The sequence below is a fragment of the Penaeus vannamei genome, chromosome 13 (assembly GCF_042767895.1).
Source record: "Penaeus vannamei isolate JL-2024 chromosome 13, ASM4276789v1, whole genome shotgun sequence".
NCBI classification, from domain to species: Eukaryota; Metazoa; Arthropoda; class Malacostraca; order Decapoda; family Penaeidae; genus Penaeus; species Penaeus vannamei.
In genome coordinates, this window is record NC_091561.1 from 22,153,284 (window position 1) to 22,173,283 (window position 20,000).

General features: G+C 38.0%; 2 protein-coding genes across 6 annotated transcripts in view; one reads left to right on the forward strand and one right to left on the reverse strand.

Annotated features, from left to right (window-relative positions):
• rswl (tRNA methyltransferase roswell) overlaps positions 1-12,953 on the reverse strand; it is a 14,663-nt gene extending 1,710 nt beyond the window's left edge. Inside the window, exons 1-8 of one of the 3 annotated variants that reach the window (XM_070129089.1) lie at positions 12,737-12,953; positions 6,663-6,811; positions 5,415-6,183; positions 3,525-3,641; positions 3,053-3,273; positions 2,012-2,091; positions 1,555-1,705; positions 1-40 (exon numbers count right to left, since the gene is read on the reverse strand). The exon at positions 1-40 is cut by the window's left edge and continues 15 nt beyond it. In XM_070129089.1, coding sequence (XP_069985190.1) covers positions 1-40; positions 1,555-1,705; positions 2,012-2,091; positions 3,053-3,273; positions 3,525-3,641; positions 5,415-6,183; positions 6,663-6,769 — 1,485 coding nt within the window. In that variant the 5' untranslated portion in view covers positions 6,770-6,811; positions 12,737-12,953. Of the gene's footprint in view, positions 76-1,554; positions 1,706-2,011; positions 2,092-3,052; positions 3,274-3,524; positions 3,642-5,414; positions 6,184-6,662; positions 6,812-12,736 lie in introns of all 3 variants that reach the window. The other 2 variants (XM_027374658.2, XM_027374659.2) reach the window with 2 other exon arrangements.
• A 152-nt stretch (positions 12,954-13,105) lies between these two features.
• On the forward strand, positions 13,106-16,362 carry LOC113822131 (putative nuclease HARBI1). Of its 3 annotated transcripts, none has more exons than XM_027374663.2 (5): positions 13,106-13,750; positions 13,851-13,915; positions 14,073-14,203; positions 14,569-14,787; positions 15,147-16,362. In XM_027374663.2, exons 4-5 carry the CDS (start codon positions 14,571-14,573, stop codon positions 15,992-15,994), a joined length of 1,065 nt encoding a protein of 354 aa, XP_027230464.1. In that variant the 5' UTR covers positions 13,106-13,750; positions 13,851-13,915; positions 14,073-14,203; positions 14,569-14,570; the 3' UTR covers positions 15,995-16,362. The 3 variants fall into 3 exon arrangements, with proteins under 3 accessions (XP_027230464.1, XP_027230465.1, XP_027230463.1); XM_027374664.2 differs by having other exon boundaries at positions 13,431-13,750; positions 14,090-14,203; XM_027374662.2 differs by lacking the exon at positions 14,073-14,203 and having other exon boundaries at positions 13,431-13,750; positions 15,147-16,134.
• Positions 16,363-20,000: the final 3,638 nt, after the last annotated feature.

The following is a 20,000-nucleotide window of genomic DNA, read 5'->3' on the forward strand; positions in this document are numbered from 1 at the left end:
AATTGGGTGGAGGTAACTGTTGCAAGAAAACCAAATTCCACTGCCAAGACAGAAGAGGTGCACAATGATATTTTCCTGCCAAAAGGTTCATCCCCTCAAAATAATATATTCTTTTAAAAATCTAAATAACTACACAGTGCCAGGTGATACTATTGTCTACTATCATCTTTCCTTTCCTTTTCCATAAAATTCATGTAATAACAATTTAGGCTCAATAAGGTATGCAACAAACTAATGGAGGCGAAACCAGCAGGGTATTCAAAAGTAACCAGCACCCAGCGAAAATTCACTATCTGACAGCCTTTCAATCGCCGGGTACTTTTAGCATGACAATTTTTTTAAAATCTATTACTTTTATGCACCATTCAAAAACACTGTCTTCAGATGCGCAGAAAATGCATCTGAGGGGGGGGTGGGTGGGTGGGTGGGTGGGTGGGTCGGTTAAATGTTAAAGATGCTAACGAGCTTTTAGTGACAGTTGTCATGAATGCATGACTGAATGACACTGGACATTCTAGCTCATGGACATTAAAGGTGTGGCAAAAAGATTATTGTATAGAAAGAGACAATCATCTACTTGAAGTGTTTTTTTTTTTCACTTTCCTAAAAGATGCCCACACCCCCTTCACCTGCAGACAGCAGAGCCCTCTCACCAGCCCAACTGCCAAGTTAAATGGAGTAGCTCTCATGAGCAGACTTGCAACAGAATGATACATCCTTATTACCACAAAATTATAACACACTATACATCTCCAAAGGATTCTAAATATGCAAACAAATGTGTGTGAAGAGGAATTATACCATAGCATTTCTTTTACAATGATTTACTTTGTTTTTTTTTTAGTTTCTCAGAAAGTAACCTAAACCTATTATCAGAATAACGATCTCCATGTCAAAGATTCTAGAAAGTTTGTTTAAGCATTATAAAACCAAATAAAGACATTCAAGAAAAAGAAAGACAATCATTCAAGAAAAAATATATCTAAGAAAAATAAATAAATAAATAAAAATACAGAAGGAAAAATCTGAAATTCCATCCTCCTTATCAGATTGAGAGGTGTGACAGCATTCTAGCTCTCACACTTTTACAATATAAATGTGATTAAACTGGTACTAACTTCCTTCAAGTCTACTCTCTATTACATCCTGTGGTCCCAAAAATTATAAACACAATTTTCTTCTTTTTTTTTCCTTCTTTTTTCAATCTGTAAATCTAAATATAGTAATATCATGAAAACATAAAAAAGAAAAAATAACAATACTCTTTGAGCAAACTTATTCTTGGTACATATAGTAAAAAGGAAGAAAACTTTCTGTTTAATCATTGCAAGCTACTAATGCAGGAAACAAAGCAAGCAAAAAAATTATTATGTGTTTAACACTAATGTCTGGCATGTCTTTGTTTAATGCCTTCCTGAATGATCCTTACTGGCTTCTGCTTTTGTATCTTTCTGAGAAAAAAAGGAAACTGGTCTAGGAAAAGTCACTGGCACTGCACATTCATGATATCTGAGATGTACATCAATTATAAAAACAAAACATGAAAACACCTACCTCATATGTGGTGCATAATCTGTACGGTTAGGGCTTCTTTTCCCTTTTTCTAACCCCATCCTCTTGCGCAACATGGCTTCCATATCCTCTTGAGTTAAAGCAGGCCGCAATTTTCTGCGAGGAACATGTCGCAGAGCATACTGCCAGTCCCCTGAAATTTTTTTTAAGTTCTTTAAAATGTTTCAAAGCCCATATGAATTTTATTTAGCAATATATTTCATATATTTCGTCCACTCACCTCTTCCCCTTTCTCTCTCACTATTTTCCTTTTCCTGGTCTACTTCCCATTCCCTTCTCCATTTTCCCCTCTCCCTCACTTCTCCACTCACATCTACTTCCTCCTCCCTTTCCCTTTCCAATTATTTCCTTCTTTCTCTCCTCTCTTTCTCCCCTCTCCCCTCACTCTCCTCCCCAAAGACCAAACCCAAACCAAAGCAACAAGAACCAAAGCACTCACCTGTATGCTTAATATCCAGCAAGATGTTAACTATCTGATTGAGTGTCAGACACTTGCCTCCAATACCCCACTCCAGATACCTGGTGGTGACAAGAGAATGATAAACTTTAAAGCTGCATGAGCAGTAGATAAAGTAGCATTAGTTCATTTCTACTACCGTTACTACTACAATTATCATTATTGTTACGACTTTTTAAATAAGATAAAATAGCCTTCATGCATACCTTATATTATTTCTATACCACCATTTACTATTCAGCCTACTATTATAATTACTACTACTACTACTACCACTACTACCCAATCAGATCCGGGTGGCTGAAGGCTGGGGTGACAGGAATGCTTATCAGGAGATAATATTTCCAAGTGGTAGGTGACATATTTGACTCTGTGAACATTTTGGAAGAGGCTCTTATATTATTTCCAGCAATAAACAAGGATGAAATATACTATCCATAAGCCATTCCTGGAAGAGTACTGGCAAGCATTATTTCCATGCCAGGATGTTAGAGAAAAATAAATAATACTAAAAATAATTCAAAATGACAAAAATAACACAAGGTTACTTATTGTTATTCTTACTGCAAAGAATTTTAAGCTGCCTACAGAGATAATATGGAGTTTGCTCAATGAAAACAGTTAATCATACAGCATAGAAACTAACAAATGCAAAGAGGAGTCAAGGAGACTTGATACAAGCCTACATGCTATACATCCAGGAAAGTCATGACTCAAGTAGGCCTAAGCCTTGTGCCTAGGTTTTGCTCCACTACTACTGCTACTGCTACAGCTACTGCTATAGCTAATGCTACTGTTCCTGCTACTACTACTGCTCTGCCACTACTCTGCTACTGCTCTGCTACTGTTACTACTGCTACTACCACCTCAAATATATATTAATTATTCAATGTTCATTTCACATTTCAATCTTAATAATGATGATGATAATAACTGACAGTGACAGTGATGGAGACAGCGATGGTGATGGTGACAACAAAAATGGCAATACTGTTACAAAAAGGAAAGCCCAACAAGGCCTACCTGTCAAGCGGCAGTTTCTGCATGCGTATGCCTTCCCTCTTGGCCTTGGCTAGAGTCACTGGCTCATTCTCGCCTGTGTCTACTATACCCCCCACAATGTACACAGCATCATGGTCATACGTGGTCATCTCTTCACGGCAGTGTGGAGTCAAGTACACCAGCTTGTCCTTAGGAAATCGGTCTAAATAGCTCTCTCCTGTGATGGTCAGGGGGAACTCTGGCTGCCAGACAGAATGTAGGATGAAATTCTAGAGCGACTCATACATAATACACACGAAATTGAAATGGAGAAGACATAAATGCCACATTCATTACTTACATCAAAATCTTAATTACATGAATAATGAAAAATCTGTGAAACTCATAGCCCTAACATAACCACAATTTCTTCTTTGGACTTAATGAGGAACTACATATTTCTAATAAATACAATACATTATTTCAGAAAATAATACACACATCAATTACTTACCCTATTTATGACGGGAATATATCGTGAAAGTCGACGCACAGTGTCTGACTCTGGACCAGCATTGCAGAAGATCAAGTTGTATGGGTCAGGATGAACTCGATTTTCACCAAAGAGCATCTGAGGCAAAAGGAATTAGCTATGACATTTTAATTTTCTAATCTATATCTATACTATAAATTTTATCATGTATCATCATCAACATTATCATTATTATCATTATCATCATCACCACCATCATAATCATCATTATTATCATCATCACCACCATCATATTTGTCATTATTATTATCATTATCTTTATCATTATTACTATCATGAAAATGATTATCATTATTAGACATTTATTATCATTGTCATTATCATTATTATCACTATCATTACCATTACCATCATCATTATAATTATTACTATCCTTGTTATTATCATTATCATCTTTATTACTATCACCATTACCATCAGCAGCAGCAGCATTACATTATTATTACTATTATTTCCATTATTATCATGATCATGATCATCATCATTACTATCATCATCAATTTATCATTATCATTATTATCATTATCATCATCATCATCATCATCAGTTTTATCATCATTATTATCATTATCATTAAACCTTATCATTATCATTATCCTCATTATCATAATTTTTTATCATCATTATTATTATGGTATAGTTTCAATAGACAGACTGACCGAAATTAAGACACTTTTCATCTATGCAAGTTGTGCAACACATTTACATTTACAGGAAAAAGTAATAGCAATTTAATAATCAAAGATAAAAACTAAACACTAATACATGAAATAATCAGCATGAACAAAAAATGATGCCAGATATCAATTCAATGCCCCTGGGAAAATGTTGTGTTCACTGTAGTATTGTTTTGTGAAATGTCTCTGAAAGTATATGGCTTTCCCAGTGTTTAGTCACAAAGGAGTCAATTAGTAGACCTTGTGACCTCACCTGATTTCACCTTTCCTTGGGTTTGTGGGAAAAAAGTTTTTACTAATGCTATCATCATTGATACATATGTTTCTGTTATAGACCTGAGTTAGGAAGGCTTATACGGATATGTTTGTGGATTTCCCAGGAACAGCTGGAGAAACAGGGACTTATCTCAGAGGGGTGCAGTCACATCGTCAACATTACCTGTACTTTCATTTATATCATTGCAATGGAAAGTAACAAGAGATTCAAGATTACTATACTGATAATAGAAAGAAGGAATAACAACTACAAGATTGGAGGGCTGTGTGAAACTATAAAATTGCCATTATCATAATCATTATTATGATTATACTTATTATTACAATTATAATTCTCTCTCATTATCATTATGATTGCTTTTACTGTTACCATTAGCCAATCATCATCATTATAATCATTATAATCATTATTATAATCATCATCATTATAATCATCATCATCATTATAATCATCATCATTATAATCATCATCATCATAATAATCATCATCATTATATCATCATCACCATTATAATCATCATCATTACAATCCTCATTATAATCATCATCATCCTTATAATCATCATCATCATTATAATCATCATCATTATAATCATCATCATTATAATCATCATCATTATAATCATCATCATCATTATAATCATCATTATAATCATTATCATCATTATAATCATCATCACTATTATAATTATCATCATCATTATAATCATCATCATCATTATAATAATAAACATTAATCATATTTATTTTCATCATCATTACTGTCGTTATTTTCTAATCATCATCGTTATCAAAATCTTTATCATGAATATACATCTCTCCTGGTGACAAAGAGTTAAAAACTGAATACACAATCAAATAAATCAACTGACAGATTAGGAAGCAAAATAACACTGACCTGGAGTTGATAAGCACAGTTTTGTCTTTCTCGACTGCTCATGACAGCATCAAAGTCCAGGTCCAAAACAAGTGGCTGGCCATGGATCATGGCAGAAATAAGGCGTGAGTGGTAGAACTGGTTGATTGTGGAATCCCTCACATAGAGGAAGATACTATTGAGCCATAGACCATAGCGAATGTGTCCGTCATCTTCCTCCCCTGATTCCCCTATCTCTGCCTTCCTCTCCTCTTTCTGCCTCTCTTCTTCTTCACGCTTGAGTCTTATCAACTCCTTCTTCTTTTTCTGGCTTTCCCGCTTCATCTGGTTCTTCCACAAGAAGGCAAGGTATTTTCTGCGCCCCTTCCGCGAGGTCTTAGTGAGGAGTTCCTTCCACTGGTCCTCAGTGATGATGTCTGGGACACTGAAGCCCTCTTGTCGGTACAGCTCCACCTCCAGCTCCACCAGTGCCTGGAATTCTGCTTTACTTTCATCCACTTCCCCTACTTCCACTGTGGTGATTCCTTCACTGCTGCCATCACTGTGATTCCGTCCAATAACTTTTGATGTTTCTTCATTGTCTTTATTCAATACTGCTTTTGTGCAGTAAAAGTTTTGTCTCAAGTCTTGTCCTGCATTGTGTAATAAATGTTGGCTGCTTGTATGTGCTGTTTTCACTACAGTTTCTGCCACTGATCTATTACGAGTGTGTGCCTCTGTCCAAAACCACCGTCCTTGCCATTTTTGGGTTCGATGTATTCCAGTCAAAACATCTAAGCCTTTTGACTGTCTGGAATTTAAAATTTATATGTGAAAGACAAGTACAATTTTAAATTATTCTGTCCTGCCTGACAATAATGTAAACTCACTTGAGTCCAAGTAATATAAACAGAGAGAAGTATTAATCCACCTAAACATACTGATCCACTTAAAAATTAACAGCAGAAAAATATAATATCAAATGCAATGCTAGTGTACTCAGTGTGTATACATATGATGGAATAATGCATTACTCCAGTGATATATTATTGTTCTCTATGAATGCTACCTACACTGAGCGAATCCATCAATAAAAATGAAGTGTTGCAGTAATTGTTAATACAGTTATACAAAAAACATTATCCAAAATATGGTTGATAATAACAATTACAATGTTAAAATCACAATATCATAACCACAACATAATAATATACCTTCTCTAGTAATTCAAAAGAAAGTAAGAATGAAAAAAAATAATGTTAACAAAACCTTGAAACAGAAAATACGAACCTAAGCTCCAAAACGGGTAGACCACAGAAGTCTCTCACAAGCAATTGTCTTGTGGTAGATCTCAGCGTGTGTGAAGCTGCAGCCCCAATCTTCAGTAACAGCGGCATTGCTCCCTCATCTATGTCTCACTAAAAGAAGCACTGCTGATCCTGTTTAAAGGACCAAAAAATAAGTTTGATGATTTTAGGATGTAAAGCCAAACTCATTAGAATTTTATCCTCCTTTGTCTTTTATGTATCTCTCACTACTTGAGCTTTAAAATGACTTAGTAACCAATAACAATAAATGTTATTCATTGATCAATAAAGTAAATAAAAAGAAATAAAAACATTATACTCCACTGATATCAAATTATGTCAACGCCATACAATCATAGGAAGCATTAAAAATACATAAAAGTGATTAAAAAAAAGGTCAGTAATATGATCAAAAAGATATAAAAGACTGCAGTTTGCCTGTGCTACTTGCTGCTACATCAGGAGGGCATGTATGTAGTCCTGTCCACTGTGATTTTCCTTTATTAATACATAGCTCCAAATGTGCCTCATCATCCAGGATATTTTTAGTTTCATTACTATTAGCACTGTTATAACAAATATTTAAACAGAAAATAATATTGGTAATAATGATCAATAAAAAAATAAATGTTCATGTTCATGTTCATAATAATAATAAAAACAATAATAAAAATTAAAATTAAAATTTTAAAAAATGATGATGATGATGATGATAAAAATTAATGATTAATAATAATCATAATAATAATCACAATAATCATAACAATAATCATAATAATCATAATAACAATAATAATAACTATCATGAGAAACTACAAGGTGTTGTTGGTCTTCACTCATGACATTTGCAAACATCCCTCATGACAGCCATGCTGGTTGTGTTACTACACTGTTACTAAAAGATAAACTTGTTCATAAGAATTGTACTTACGTTGCCGAAACTCATTTAATTTTTTTTATTTTAACTACATAGATGATCTTTTCACAAATACTATACTATAGAGAAGCAGTAAATACAGATTGTTAATTATAAACTTCTTAAGATTAGAAATCAACCAACAATAAATTTTAAAATAAGCAGAAAATTTGCAAGCACTCGGCAACTTCCATTGAATTTTTCCTTCATCTGTCAAAAAGACTTCAAATATCTGACTACTTTGAAAATGCCAATTTTCATAAATTGAAACTAATTACAATGAAATGACAGTTGAGTTAACACTTTCATATTCAATCATGCACACATATAGAACACTATTGTTTAGATCTTAATCCAAATTATTATAATCTAAACATGTAAACATTTTAGTAAACACATGAATCTGTATAGAACTGCACCTTTTCCACATGTGCCATGTAACATTTTCAGAGGCCTAATGAGGCTTTAAGCTAAACCTTACATGATTTATAAAATGTCTAGGCTATTTTCATTCTAAACTGCCCTGCCATTTACAGTGGAGTATCAAGTATTCCACTGATCACATAATTCATACTTTGATATGTCAACTAGCTTTGTATAACCATACACAGTTATATAGGATAAAAAGAACCACACTGGCAAGAGACAAATGACAATCTGAAGGGGGGTCTAGGGGCAGGGCTCTTGGCTAGGGAAATATGGCAATCAGTAGAGGTCACCCCCAGGTTGGAAGGTTTTTGGATTATAATATGATTTTGGTGGTAGTCTGAGCATTTCAAAAGGTATTTACTCATTTGTTTGTTCCAGTTGGGTATTGGTCTCAGACTGATGCTCTCTTGTAAACTTTTACCCACCCAGTATTATCCAATAGACTTTCAATATAACAGTTTCATATTGTGTTTGGGACACACTGGTGATAACTAGACACTTAAATACAAGAATGACATGAAAGAATTTTGATTAGTGATATAAGTTTGTGATAATGAAAATACTTTTGCATGACCAATCATAATGCTACTGGTTTCAATGGATTCCTCTAACCCTCTTCTTATTGACCCCAATAAGAGGAGAAGGCATGAAAGGTACAGTCTGGGACTAAAGTCCTCGGAAAGGTTTTGCATGTTTTGTTTATTGCCCGAGATGGCACTGCAATCGCTGTGTAGTAAAGGGGCAGATTTCTGAATGGAGGAGGGAGAGAGGCCAGAGTTGGGTTGTAGGGATTCATTACATTACTTCACACATATGTTTGAATCAACGAGATCGTGGAAAATACGAGGGCGTCAATGAACTCCCACTCACCTTGTGCAGCACCATCTCTGGGCACTAAACAAAACACGCAAAACCTTTCTGAGGACTTTAGTCCCAGACTGTACCAGGGCAATTGCAGGGTAAAATATGGATAATATACATGAAATACATCACACTAAAAATAATATACACAGAGAAAGTAAATATATTGTCTAATATTGGGGTTTTTGCTCCCTTCAACTCCCCCTTGGCCCTACCCTAGAAGACAAAGAATCCTCCACATACTACTCACAGCAGAATAGAGTGTACAACCAACATGTGAGAGCGCCCGATACCGAGTCTTTCCTAAACTCTTATTCTGCCATACATACTTGGTGGATTCGTTGGTGTCCTGGGGGTCAGCACTCCCTTATGGTGGGGTTGCAAGAGGCATAGCCACCAGCATTTGCTATATATTTACCAATCCTCTATATATTAATCATATATTACCCTGCTTATTAGGACCAAGATTGTGGGTGGGGGAGAGGGTTTTCGGTTGGAATATCTGTTTTCGTAGAAGCGGCATAGCAAGCAACGACAATGTATGGGCTGCGACCTCCCAGCAAAGGATATTTATGGTGTGAGCAACAGTGGTAGGTTTTCATTTTTAATGACGATGTTCTGAAGTAACAAAAATTAATTGATTGTTATACATGCTTATTTTCAAATTTGGATGGATTCTGTTTTGTTTTGCTGAGTTAGTTATATTGGAATTCAAATATCTGTGAGAAAGAAAATTGGGTGCAAGCAAATGAGATCGGTGTTTTCCAATCTGGCCAAGGCATAATTTGTGGGTATTATTGGGAAATAAATTTAACAAAGAATAAATAAAAAATAACCTTTCAGCCTTGAAGATATTTAATTAATGATCATTTTTCATTAAATAAACTTCTCTCACAAATGAAGACTAATGAAGTTATTTCATTATCAAAATAATTAAAAATAGTATTAAACGGAGGTGAGATTCACACAATCCTTGAGGGAATACTGACCAAATTCTACTCTGCGCATGAGTGGGATCTTTCGTAACCGTACTGTTCCTGATGTCTTACTTGTGATGTCACGGCCAGTGTCACGATTTCATTGGTCAAATGTTTGGAGATTAATTAAATAGCCAATAGGGAAACAAGGCACAAGGAAACAGCCAATGATTGAACATTAGCTAACACTGAAGTTATGAAATTCAATTTTTAAATTAGTTTTGCCATGGTCTCCATATGTGGTGTGCTAACCTAAACAAACCATATAAAGTCATAAAAATTATTTTGAAGACAATGAGGCTAGCTTCAAACTATTACGTGAACACAGAGTGCTTGCCTTTGAAGTGCCATGCAACAAACCTCACTCATGCAAGCCACTCCAATAATATCGACAACCCTCAACCCGGCCCCTCCTCTGCATAAGTATGTTGTAAGGTTTATTTTCATGGAAATGACTATGTATATGGTACTTTGCATGCGTACGAATGACATGTGGAAGTGTCTGATCCCGGGTCTGTCCCGACACACTCTGCTGCCGTAAATACATAGAGAATTTTTTGTTTTCCTGGGTGGGGGTTGCAGGGGTCTGTGGCCCCTGCAACCCCCATGAGTAATTCTCATGCCTACAACCAACAAGTGGGAGCACCTAATGCCAAGTCTGTCTGACGTTCTCTCCTGCCTTGAATACATAAAGGATTTTTTGTTTTCCTGGGCTGGCGTTGGGGGGTGGCATCCTCCCAGGAGAGGCAGTTACAAGGGGCACAGCCCCTTGCATTAGACAATATAGTGACTTAATCAGTACTATGATTAGCCTACAGTAGAGACTGAGAATTCCATACTGCACATGCATGATATCAAGAGTGGCACAGAATGCTATGGAAAAGACATTCTAACCATTTCCTATGGAAACGAATAACAGAATCAACCAAACCAGAACAATAGAAATCAAACAAATCTAGTTTTGAATCTAGCATTGGTCACATCCCAGACTGTAGAGTTTGCACGGGGAACACGTTCCCCACGCAAAAAATTATTTGGTCAAATTCTGTGATAATTTTCTATATTACATCCACATAACCGATATCAACGATTTTGGTATCGTTGGATTCCTCTCACTCTCCACATTGCAATATATAGTTTTTATTGCGAGGAAACCCCCAGTTAGCGACAAACTTGGCCCCGATAGCAGGGGAGGGCATGAAAGGTTCCAGGGAAAATGCAGGGTTAAATAGCACTAATAATATAAAACAGTGAAAATAACCATGGTTATTCACATAACTTTCCATTTCCGTATTCCCGGCAGGCTAGAGCGTTACACAATCATAGTCGATGTCGGAGCGGCGGGCGTAATGTTACAATTACCTCGTAAGATTCCCACTGAATCAGCATATTAACCTTGGCATAGTCAGCATTGTATATACAGACAATTGTAGTATAATCAGGATGAACAGGGTGGCCCGCCCTCGTCGGCGGGTTTTGCACCTCTTTCAATGTTACACCGATGGCCTCAAGGTCGAGTTTCCTGTCCTCTGGAATAGTGACATCCGTATTCCTAACCAAAATAACCGTCACATTCAGCAGTCAGTCATAGCCACCGCGATGGCCGAGTGTGGAGGGTGCCCGTATTCGGAGACAGATTTTTCTGCGCAAAATTACAACTAGCCAGGAAAAAATGCTAGAGATGTGCTTCCGCCACGGCCTCCATCGTCGGGAGAAAGCTGTATCCCCGGCCTAGGACCTCCTGCCGGATGCACCCTGCCTCCTTAACATTCTGCAGCTAAGGAGCACCCTCCTTATAATTAGCGGCATTAATCAATCAGGTTAGTCTTAAAAATCCTAGGTTATTGTAGGTTATCGGCTCCGCATCTAGTTCGTGTGCACTCTATCCTGCTGTGAATACGTGGTGGAGGTTTTGTTTCCTCGGCAGGGGTTGGGGGGCGGTAACCCCCCCAGGGGGGGGTCGCAGGGGGCACAGCCCCCTGCAATGGAAAGTCATGTGAATAACCATTATTATTTTCACTTTGAGGTTATATTTTTAAGGTAATTTTATATATTACATCCGTATATCGTCGCCCCCGCTATCGGGGCCAAGTTTGTCACTAACGGGGGGTTTCCGCGCACTAAAACCTACATATTTGCATTGTATAGAGTGAGAGGAATCCAACGATACCAAAATCGTCGATATCGGTTATGCAGACGTAATATAGAAAATTACCAATTCTGTTTGCGCTAATGAAGTTCTCAGGTAACTTTCCGCGCATGCTCAGATATTTTTTAAATCCTCTTCTGTACATAATATACTTTTGGCCTTTCCATGCACTTGTTTCATCATCTGTTTGCATATCCTCTGGCGCAAATGTAGAAAAAATGATGTTTTTCACACATGAAAAAATGTAATATTCCCCGCGCAAGAAAAATACTCTACAGTCTGGGCCCCGTCTTTTTCCAAATTTACCATTTCTATGTATGTGGGTAAGAATGAATATGAATGAATATCTTCATAAAATAAGAGATGTACATCTTGTTTTGTGAAGACCTTCATTCTCATTCATACCTTTTCTACATTTTTCACTATGAATACTGTGGCTGATCATTGTGATCGGTCATTCGAAGACATTCTGAATATTTACCAAAATTACAGTAAAAACAGCAATGACAATAACAATTATAATTCTAATTACAATAATAACAGCAATAACAATAACATAAAACATTTTACAAAGAACTAGCCTGGGGGTGTCAAATTTTAATTACTCCATTTATGCTGCATAATTTAACATATTTTCTTCGCTATTCGATTTTTGAGTCAATTAAGGCGCCGAATGAATATCAAATGACATTAAATCTAATTGAAAAACACGAATTTACATTTACCTTTCCACATTAGTTTGAACATCAACATGAGTTTACCGGGATCAGCTGTTTACAAAACATGCTTCTATTTTAGAACTCATAAAAACGGCAGGAAATTATAAACGAAAGGAATATACTATTTTATGATAGCTTTTTAGTAATCTGGATTTAATAATCTTATGACTATGGACTTTATATAAAAAATTGTTGATAAGATGATTTAAGGGAGGCAATGTATAAAGACTTTTAAAAAATACATCAGACTGTTGTATAACAAATGTATCTTAGTAATTATGGATAATAATGCATTGTTCCACAAATTAAAATATAAAAAAGATAATAATCTACAAACTCTTTCATTCAACGTTATCTTCATTGTATATGCAGTTCTTTTGCGATCAGTGGTTCTAATTCTAATTGGTGTTGTATATATTTCTCTATATATATGGTTGTGTGTATTTTGCATATATATGCACGACGTACATTGAAAAAAGATCATATTTTAATTTCTGAGTAACTAAATTTTCTTTGATAGTTAAGGGTAAACTACGCGAATTTTATCAAGATGGAGGGGAACTGACAATTTATCGGATAAATTAATAATATTCAGCGTTTCGATTTTACAGTATCCACATAAAGATTTCTGATTAACAGAGAATGCAGTATATTGGCTTATGTAATCATCCACTGTCTTCCAATCTATTTTAGATATTTTCTATTATCATTCCCTTGCCATTCTATGGGTGGGTATTTCACGCTCAGGGTGATGTGAAGCGATGGTGTGGTAGCCTAGGTAGTGTTAAGGGCCGTACTATAAAAAAACAAGTCAGGCAATGCCCGACTCTTCGCCAGGCGTTCCCGTAGTCGGTACCATGAGACCCTGTCTTCCCTTCGCCTGGCATTGCCGGCCGCTATAGGGTCGAATTTTCGTACCACAAAACACCACTTTCAGCTTCGCCAGGCGTTCTCGGTAGAAAAGTATTTGAATATCGCCCGACTATGAAAGCCAGCTATACCCCTCTCTCATCGCCACTCGTAAGTATTTCTTAATAAAGTTAAACTGAATGAATTTTAATTGTGATTTTATAATTTTTCCACTTTTAAAATTATTAAACTATACTTTGTTGATTTCTAGACAGGCGCAGTTGTGGAAAGCATCGAGAACGTAGCTGTCATCCCCAAAATAAACACATATATCAGGTGAGAAAACTGTTGACAGCTATTGTTACCATATCATGAAAGATTTTAAAAAGTGAAGAAACGTGTTTTGCACATTTAAAGTAAATAACTCTGCTCCTCAGTGAAGATATGAGATGGTACCAAACTAGTCTTGGCATTGTCCATTTAATCAACACAGAGGTTTTGCTGGTCCAGGTCCAGTTTCATGCAGCCGCCTTCTAGATGAAAATAATATATGCAAACGATAGAGCGAGTGATTCTAAGAAACTTATCTTCTGTGAACTTCAACCGCAACTCAAACATTACAAAGTTAATGGACATCATATTGGTTTGAATAGTTGTTAATTGTTTATTAAATTATCAGAAAAATCGAAAAGCACAATTTTCCTAGAAAATAAGTTTTGGTTAGTTTGTTATTAGTGGAGGCCATGACCATCGCTTGACAATACACTAATGTGATGAACATTTTAACCAATTACATTGTTATTTACTTGATATTGGCAGAATTTGTCATTAATAGTGTATTTATAATGCTAACCCATTATTTTCCGAACACATTTTATGCCCTTTCCAAGTACTCTATCCTAGCTTTCATATCAAAGTCAGATGCCATAGTGAAAATACGTTAGTCTTGTAAAACTCCCAAGGATTTTAATAAATATAATTTGTTTCAGAAATGGCTGCAGCATTTGATGAATTAGAGTGTCTTGAAGCCCTTGAAGACCTAGATGCTGCAGACCAACAGGATATTCCCAGAAGATGCATCACTGACAGGATGAATCTTTTCCATTCTCTGCATGATGAGGAGTTCATCAAAAGATTCCGCTTATCAAAAACAACAGCACTCAATTTACTAGACAAGCTACAGATTCAAGGAACTCGAGATGGGAGAGGTAATATTGACTTTAATTGAGCCAGTTGAATTATTTTTTATTAATAGCATTATAACGTTTGCTTGTATTGTTATAAATTCAGTTTTAAGTTTTTTAGAAAATCCAAATGAAATTTCTGAATATTAACAAATACATAGATAAGTAAGAAGTTATTAAGTATGTCTTTTGATAAATAAAATATTTTTAGTGTAATCATGATACTATATCCATGTTGATATTTTGTAAATAACTATAATTATCTGCTGATATGGTTATTAAAATGTTCTAAATATGTATGAGTTTTTTAATAAGGGTTATATTTAGAGAATAGTGATTTATTCTGAACGTCAAAATCTAAAACATGTTGCATTTCTTTTCAGGATCACCAGTACCACCCCACCTACAACTGTTAATTACATTGCGATGGATGGCCACTGGTAGCTTCCAGTTAACTATTGCTGACTCTTTTGACGTTTCACAACAACTTGTGAGCAAGTGCACAGCCAAAATAGTCCGAGCCATTGCATCTCTGCTACAAGATTATGTGAAACGACCATCGAGAGAACATTTTTCTAACATCAGGAATAATTATTTTGAAATGTCTGGTTTTCCTGGGGTATTGGGTGCAGTTGACTGCACACATGTACCTATTCAGAGTCCTGGAGGTGCTAGAGCAGAAAAGTTCAGGTGTAGAAAGGGATTTTTTTCTTTGAATGTTCAGGCAGCTTGTGGACCAAATTTAGAATTTTTTGACTTTGTGTGCCGTTGGCCTGGCTCTGTTCATGACAGCCGAATATTTAATAATAGCAGATTATTTTTTGATCTTCAACATGATCTGCTTGAAGGGCATCACTTATTAGGTGACCCAGCCTATCCACTGCTACCATTCCTCCTCACCCCAGTGGCAAATCCTGTTGGCCAAAGAGAAGTCAGATACAATATATCACATTCCAAAGCACGAAATACCATTGAAAGAGCATTTGGTGTTCTGAAAATGAGATTCCGGTGCCTCACCATTCCATTGAAAATTAATTTAACAACAGTCATGGCGACTATTTGCAGTGCAGCTGTCTTGCATAATATGGCTGTTAAGTATAAAGAAGATCTGTACATGTGTAATGATGATGGAGCGGAAGAAAGTGTAAATATTGAAGAAAATATAGAACACTTTGTAAATGCTGCCGGTCGACAGAAGAGAAATAATATCATTAATGAATATTTTTCTTAAATGTTTCATGCCAAAATGCCATTTTTGCTTGATATTTTTCTGTTTCGCTTAAATTAAGCATATGAGGTTATGATTTTGATTGTACACTATAGCAATCCTCAGGATTTGACAATTATGATTTATTTTGACTATATTATAATGTTCCTCATGATATGAAAATGAGGGGTTTATTTTGATTGTCTATCATACTATTCCTCATGTTATGAGTTATGATTTGTTCTGATTGTACATTTTACTATTCCTCGTGATATGAAAATTATGTTTTATTTTGAGTGTTCATTATACTATTCCTCTTGATAATGTCCATGTCTTTGAAATGCATAATTCATTGTATCTTGAATATAATGGATAATAAAAACATGAAAATTGATATTGTTTCCTATATCAAAATAACACTTTCTGCTTATTGCAAGTACATTGTCAAATATTTTAAGTATGATGGTATAAAAGTAAATAAAGTAAGGTGTATGTCATGAACTATTTATAGCTAATGAATAACCTTAAAATACAGCATTCATCCGAAACCAAATTTGAGTGACAAAGAAAGAAAATTGAAAACTTACATTAATGAAAAAGATTGCAAAACATGCCTACATAATTTCCCGCGTCGTTCAAAGTTAGCGATGTTCGAACCAGCGGAAATGCGGGCTAAGGATCGCCTGACGAAAATGTTTCGTGATATGCTCGGAAAGGGCGGGCGATCGCCTGACGATGCTTCGCCAGGCGATCGCCTATCCTACCACTGGCTATCCTAGCGCGAAAAAGGGAGCAGCTATGCATAAGCCTCCCCTGCCAGTTTATAGCCTCTCTGTCATCGAGATTTCTGCAGTGCCTCCTCGTGGCCCCCCATGGAAACTGGGTACCTTGCGGTCCTAGGCTAAACTGTGGGGAAGCTCGGAGCAGCAGGAAGCCCAAGTGGTACAGGATCATTGCCCACCGGCGTGTGGACACAAGCTGGCTTTGTACCCTCTTGCCCCTAAGCCACCTGGGGATATTGGGAGGCTCGGGGTAGGTGAGCCTTACCAGTGCTCCTCCCCTTGGATAACCTTTCGGCAACGTCAATTATTAATGGAAATGTTGGGGAGAGGGGAAATGCCCCTCCTACCCAGCAAGTGAGGCAGATTGTGGGGTCCGATGGGATGATGACTGCTGGGTCGCAGCATGGGAACGAGATCTACTCGCCCTACCTGCGTTCTGGCAGCCGCCAACCCTGTATGAAAATTGTGAGGCAAAGCCCTTGGGAACCCCACAGGTGGATGTTGGGTCCCACAGTTTGCCCCCCCCCCTACACACCCCATTATATGGGGTAGCATCAGGGGGGGTGGCAGAGTTGCTGCCCGAGGCTGAACCTCCGGCGGGACGTGAGGGTGGGGGCTTGGAACGTCTATGCTTTGCGACAGGATGATCGGTTGCCACTACTGTTGAGAGAATTGGGGAGACTTAGAGTTGAGGTGGCTGTTCTCTCAGAGGTGAGAAGACCTGGCAGCAGCACGATTAGTGTAGGTGGGTACACCTATTACTGGTCAGGCCAAAGCGATGGTCAACACCTTCATGGAGTAGCCATAGCCATCTCCAGCAGAATTTAGCCCTGGGTAGTAGAGGTTACGCTGATCGATGAGCGTATAATCTCATTGAGACTGAAGTTTCATATTCCTCTTATTCCTGTGTACGCTTCTACCGATGTTTGTAAACTCGACATAAATGAGATGTCCTACGCCAAACTTGCATGTGTTGGACAGTTGTCCTCAGCAAGGTATTCATATTGTTTTGTATGACTTCAATACAGTATCTGGTTGTGTTCGAGCTGGCTATATGTCTGTCGGTCCCCATGGTTCGGGAGCTGATGCCGAGAATAGCCTCCTTTTCCGGGACTGCAGTGTCCCAGAAATTGAGGATTTCTGGCTCTTGGTACCAGCACTCTGACCCACATCGTTGGACGTGGTACAGTGATGCGGGTAATGCAGCCAAGGAGATTGACCGCATCCTTGATAGCACTCGTTGGAGGATCCTTCGGAACTGCAGGGTGTATAGGAATGCCGAGTTCTGTGGTAGACCATAGATTAGTTGTGACTACCCCTCGGGTCCATTTAAGACTCCCCAGCAGTCCAATAATCACCCTTGGGTGTTTAACTTGGACAGGCTGAGAGAGAGGGAGTGTGCCCAGGGGTTTGTTGAGGCAATGTCTGGTATTTTCGCAGTACTCAAAAATCTCATGGACCCTGTAGTTCTGTGGAACACCCTCAAGCATGAAACACTTAATGCCACTCAAGAATCAATTGGTGAATGCCCAAGAGCAAGACAGAATTTTATCTCACGAGATGCTGGAAGCTACAGATGCTTTTTCTGCAGCTTGTCTGACAGGGGATTGGGATCTGTACTGTTCTCAGGTATGTAGAACTGTCACTGTTGAGAAGGGACAAGGAACAGTTTCTTAAGAGTCTTGCAGAGGAGGTCGAAAGCTATTTCTTAGTAAATGACTTTCGTCCTACATACCAAGCCCTGAGAAAGCCCTCTTCACAGTTGACTGTAGCTCATTCAGTAAGTGTCCAGATCGTCTCAGCAATGGTCTGAGTAATTTGAGCAGTTGTATCAGGTTGATCCGCCAACAGTTAACGGATGCGGGAAATGCTGAGATTCCGTTGCCGGAGCCACCCATCAGTGAGGATCCACCCTCCCTAACTGAGGTTAAGGAAGTGATCTCCAAGCTGAAAAGTGGCAAAGCAGGGGGTATCTGCTAACCTAACCAAACCATATAAAGTCATAAAAAATATTTTGAAGACAACGAGGCTAGCTTCAAACTATTACGTGAACATAGAGTGCTAGCCTTTAAAGTGCCTTGCAACAAACATCACTAGGGAAGTGATCTCCAAGCTGAAGAGTGGCAATACATTGGGTATCTGCGGCATCCCAGCTGAACTGTTAAAAGCTGGTGATGAACCCATGGCACGGGGGATGCATTCTGTCCTGGCTGCCATCTGGCAGTCAGGTTCCGTTCCCCCTGACCTGTTGAGGTGTGTGGTCATCCCTCTCTGGAAGGGGAAGGGGGATCGATGGGACTGCAGCAATCACCGAGGCATCACACTGCTCAGTATACCAGGCAAGGTTATCGCCCACATCCTTCTAAGACGTATCAGAGACTGGAGCAATCTGGATTCACTCCAGGTAAGTCCACAATAGACTGTATCTTGGCACTTCGAATCACAGTAGAGCGCCGTCGTGAGTTCTGGTGTGGGCTGGTTACAGCCTACATCGACCTCAAGAAAGCGTTTGATACGGTGCATCAGGAGTCACTTTGGGAGTGTTGGACTAATAGCAAACCTGTATACTGGTATTACAAGTGCTGTTAAGTGCGGTGGGGACTGTCGAGCTTTTTTCCTGTAGGTTCAGGAGTGAGGCAAGGCTGTGTCCTTGCACCAACACTTTTCAACACTTGCATGGACTGGATAATGAGCAGAACTACTGTCCAAAGCCATTGTGGAGGAACTCTGGGTAATATCAAGGTCACTGACCTTGACTGTGCAGACGATGTTACTATTCTATCTGTCTTTAGAAACTTGATGCAGTCTAGAGGTCACCTGGCCCAAGACCAAGATCCAGGTCTTAGGGGACTTGCTAGAAGAACCTGTTTAGTTGGTATGTGCTTGTGATGAGGACATTGAAGTCACAGAGCTTTACATACCTTGGTAGTGTAATTCATAACTCAGCGCTGTCAGACCAGCAAGTTAGCAGACGAATTGGACTGGCAGCGGGGGACCTGAACTCTCTCGACAAGAGTATCTGGAGATGCTGGTACCTGTGAAGAAGGACCAACCTACGCGTTTTCAAGGCCCTGATAATGCCAGTTTTACTGTACTGTATTGAAACCTGGACGTTATCCTGTACCTTGAAGTCTCGTCTTGATGCCTTTTGTAATAGGTCCTTGCGCCGGATCATGGTGTACTGTCTATACTTATATAGACCTTGAGGTTCACCACCATATGTCACATTTGTGTTGGAAGCTTGAACA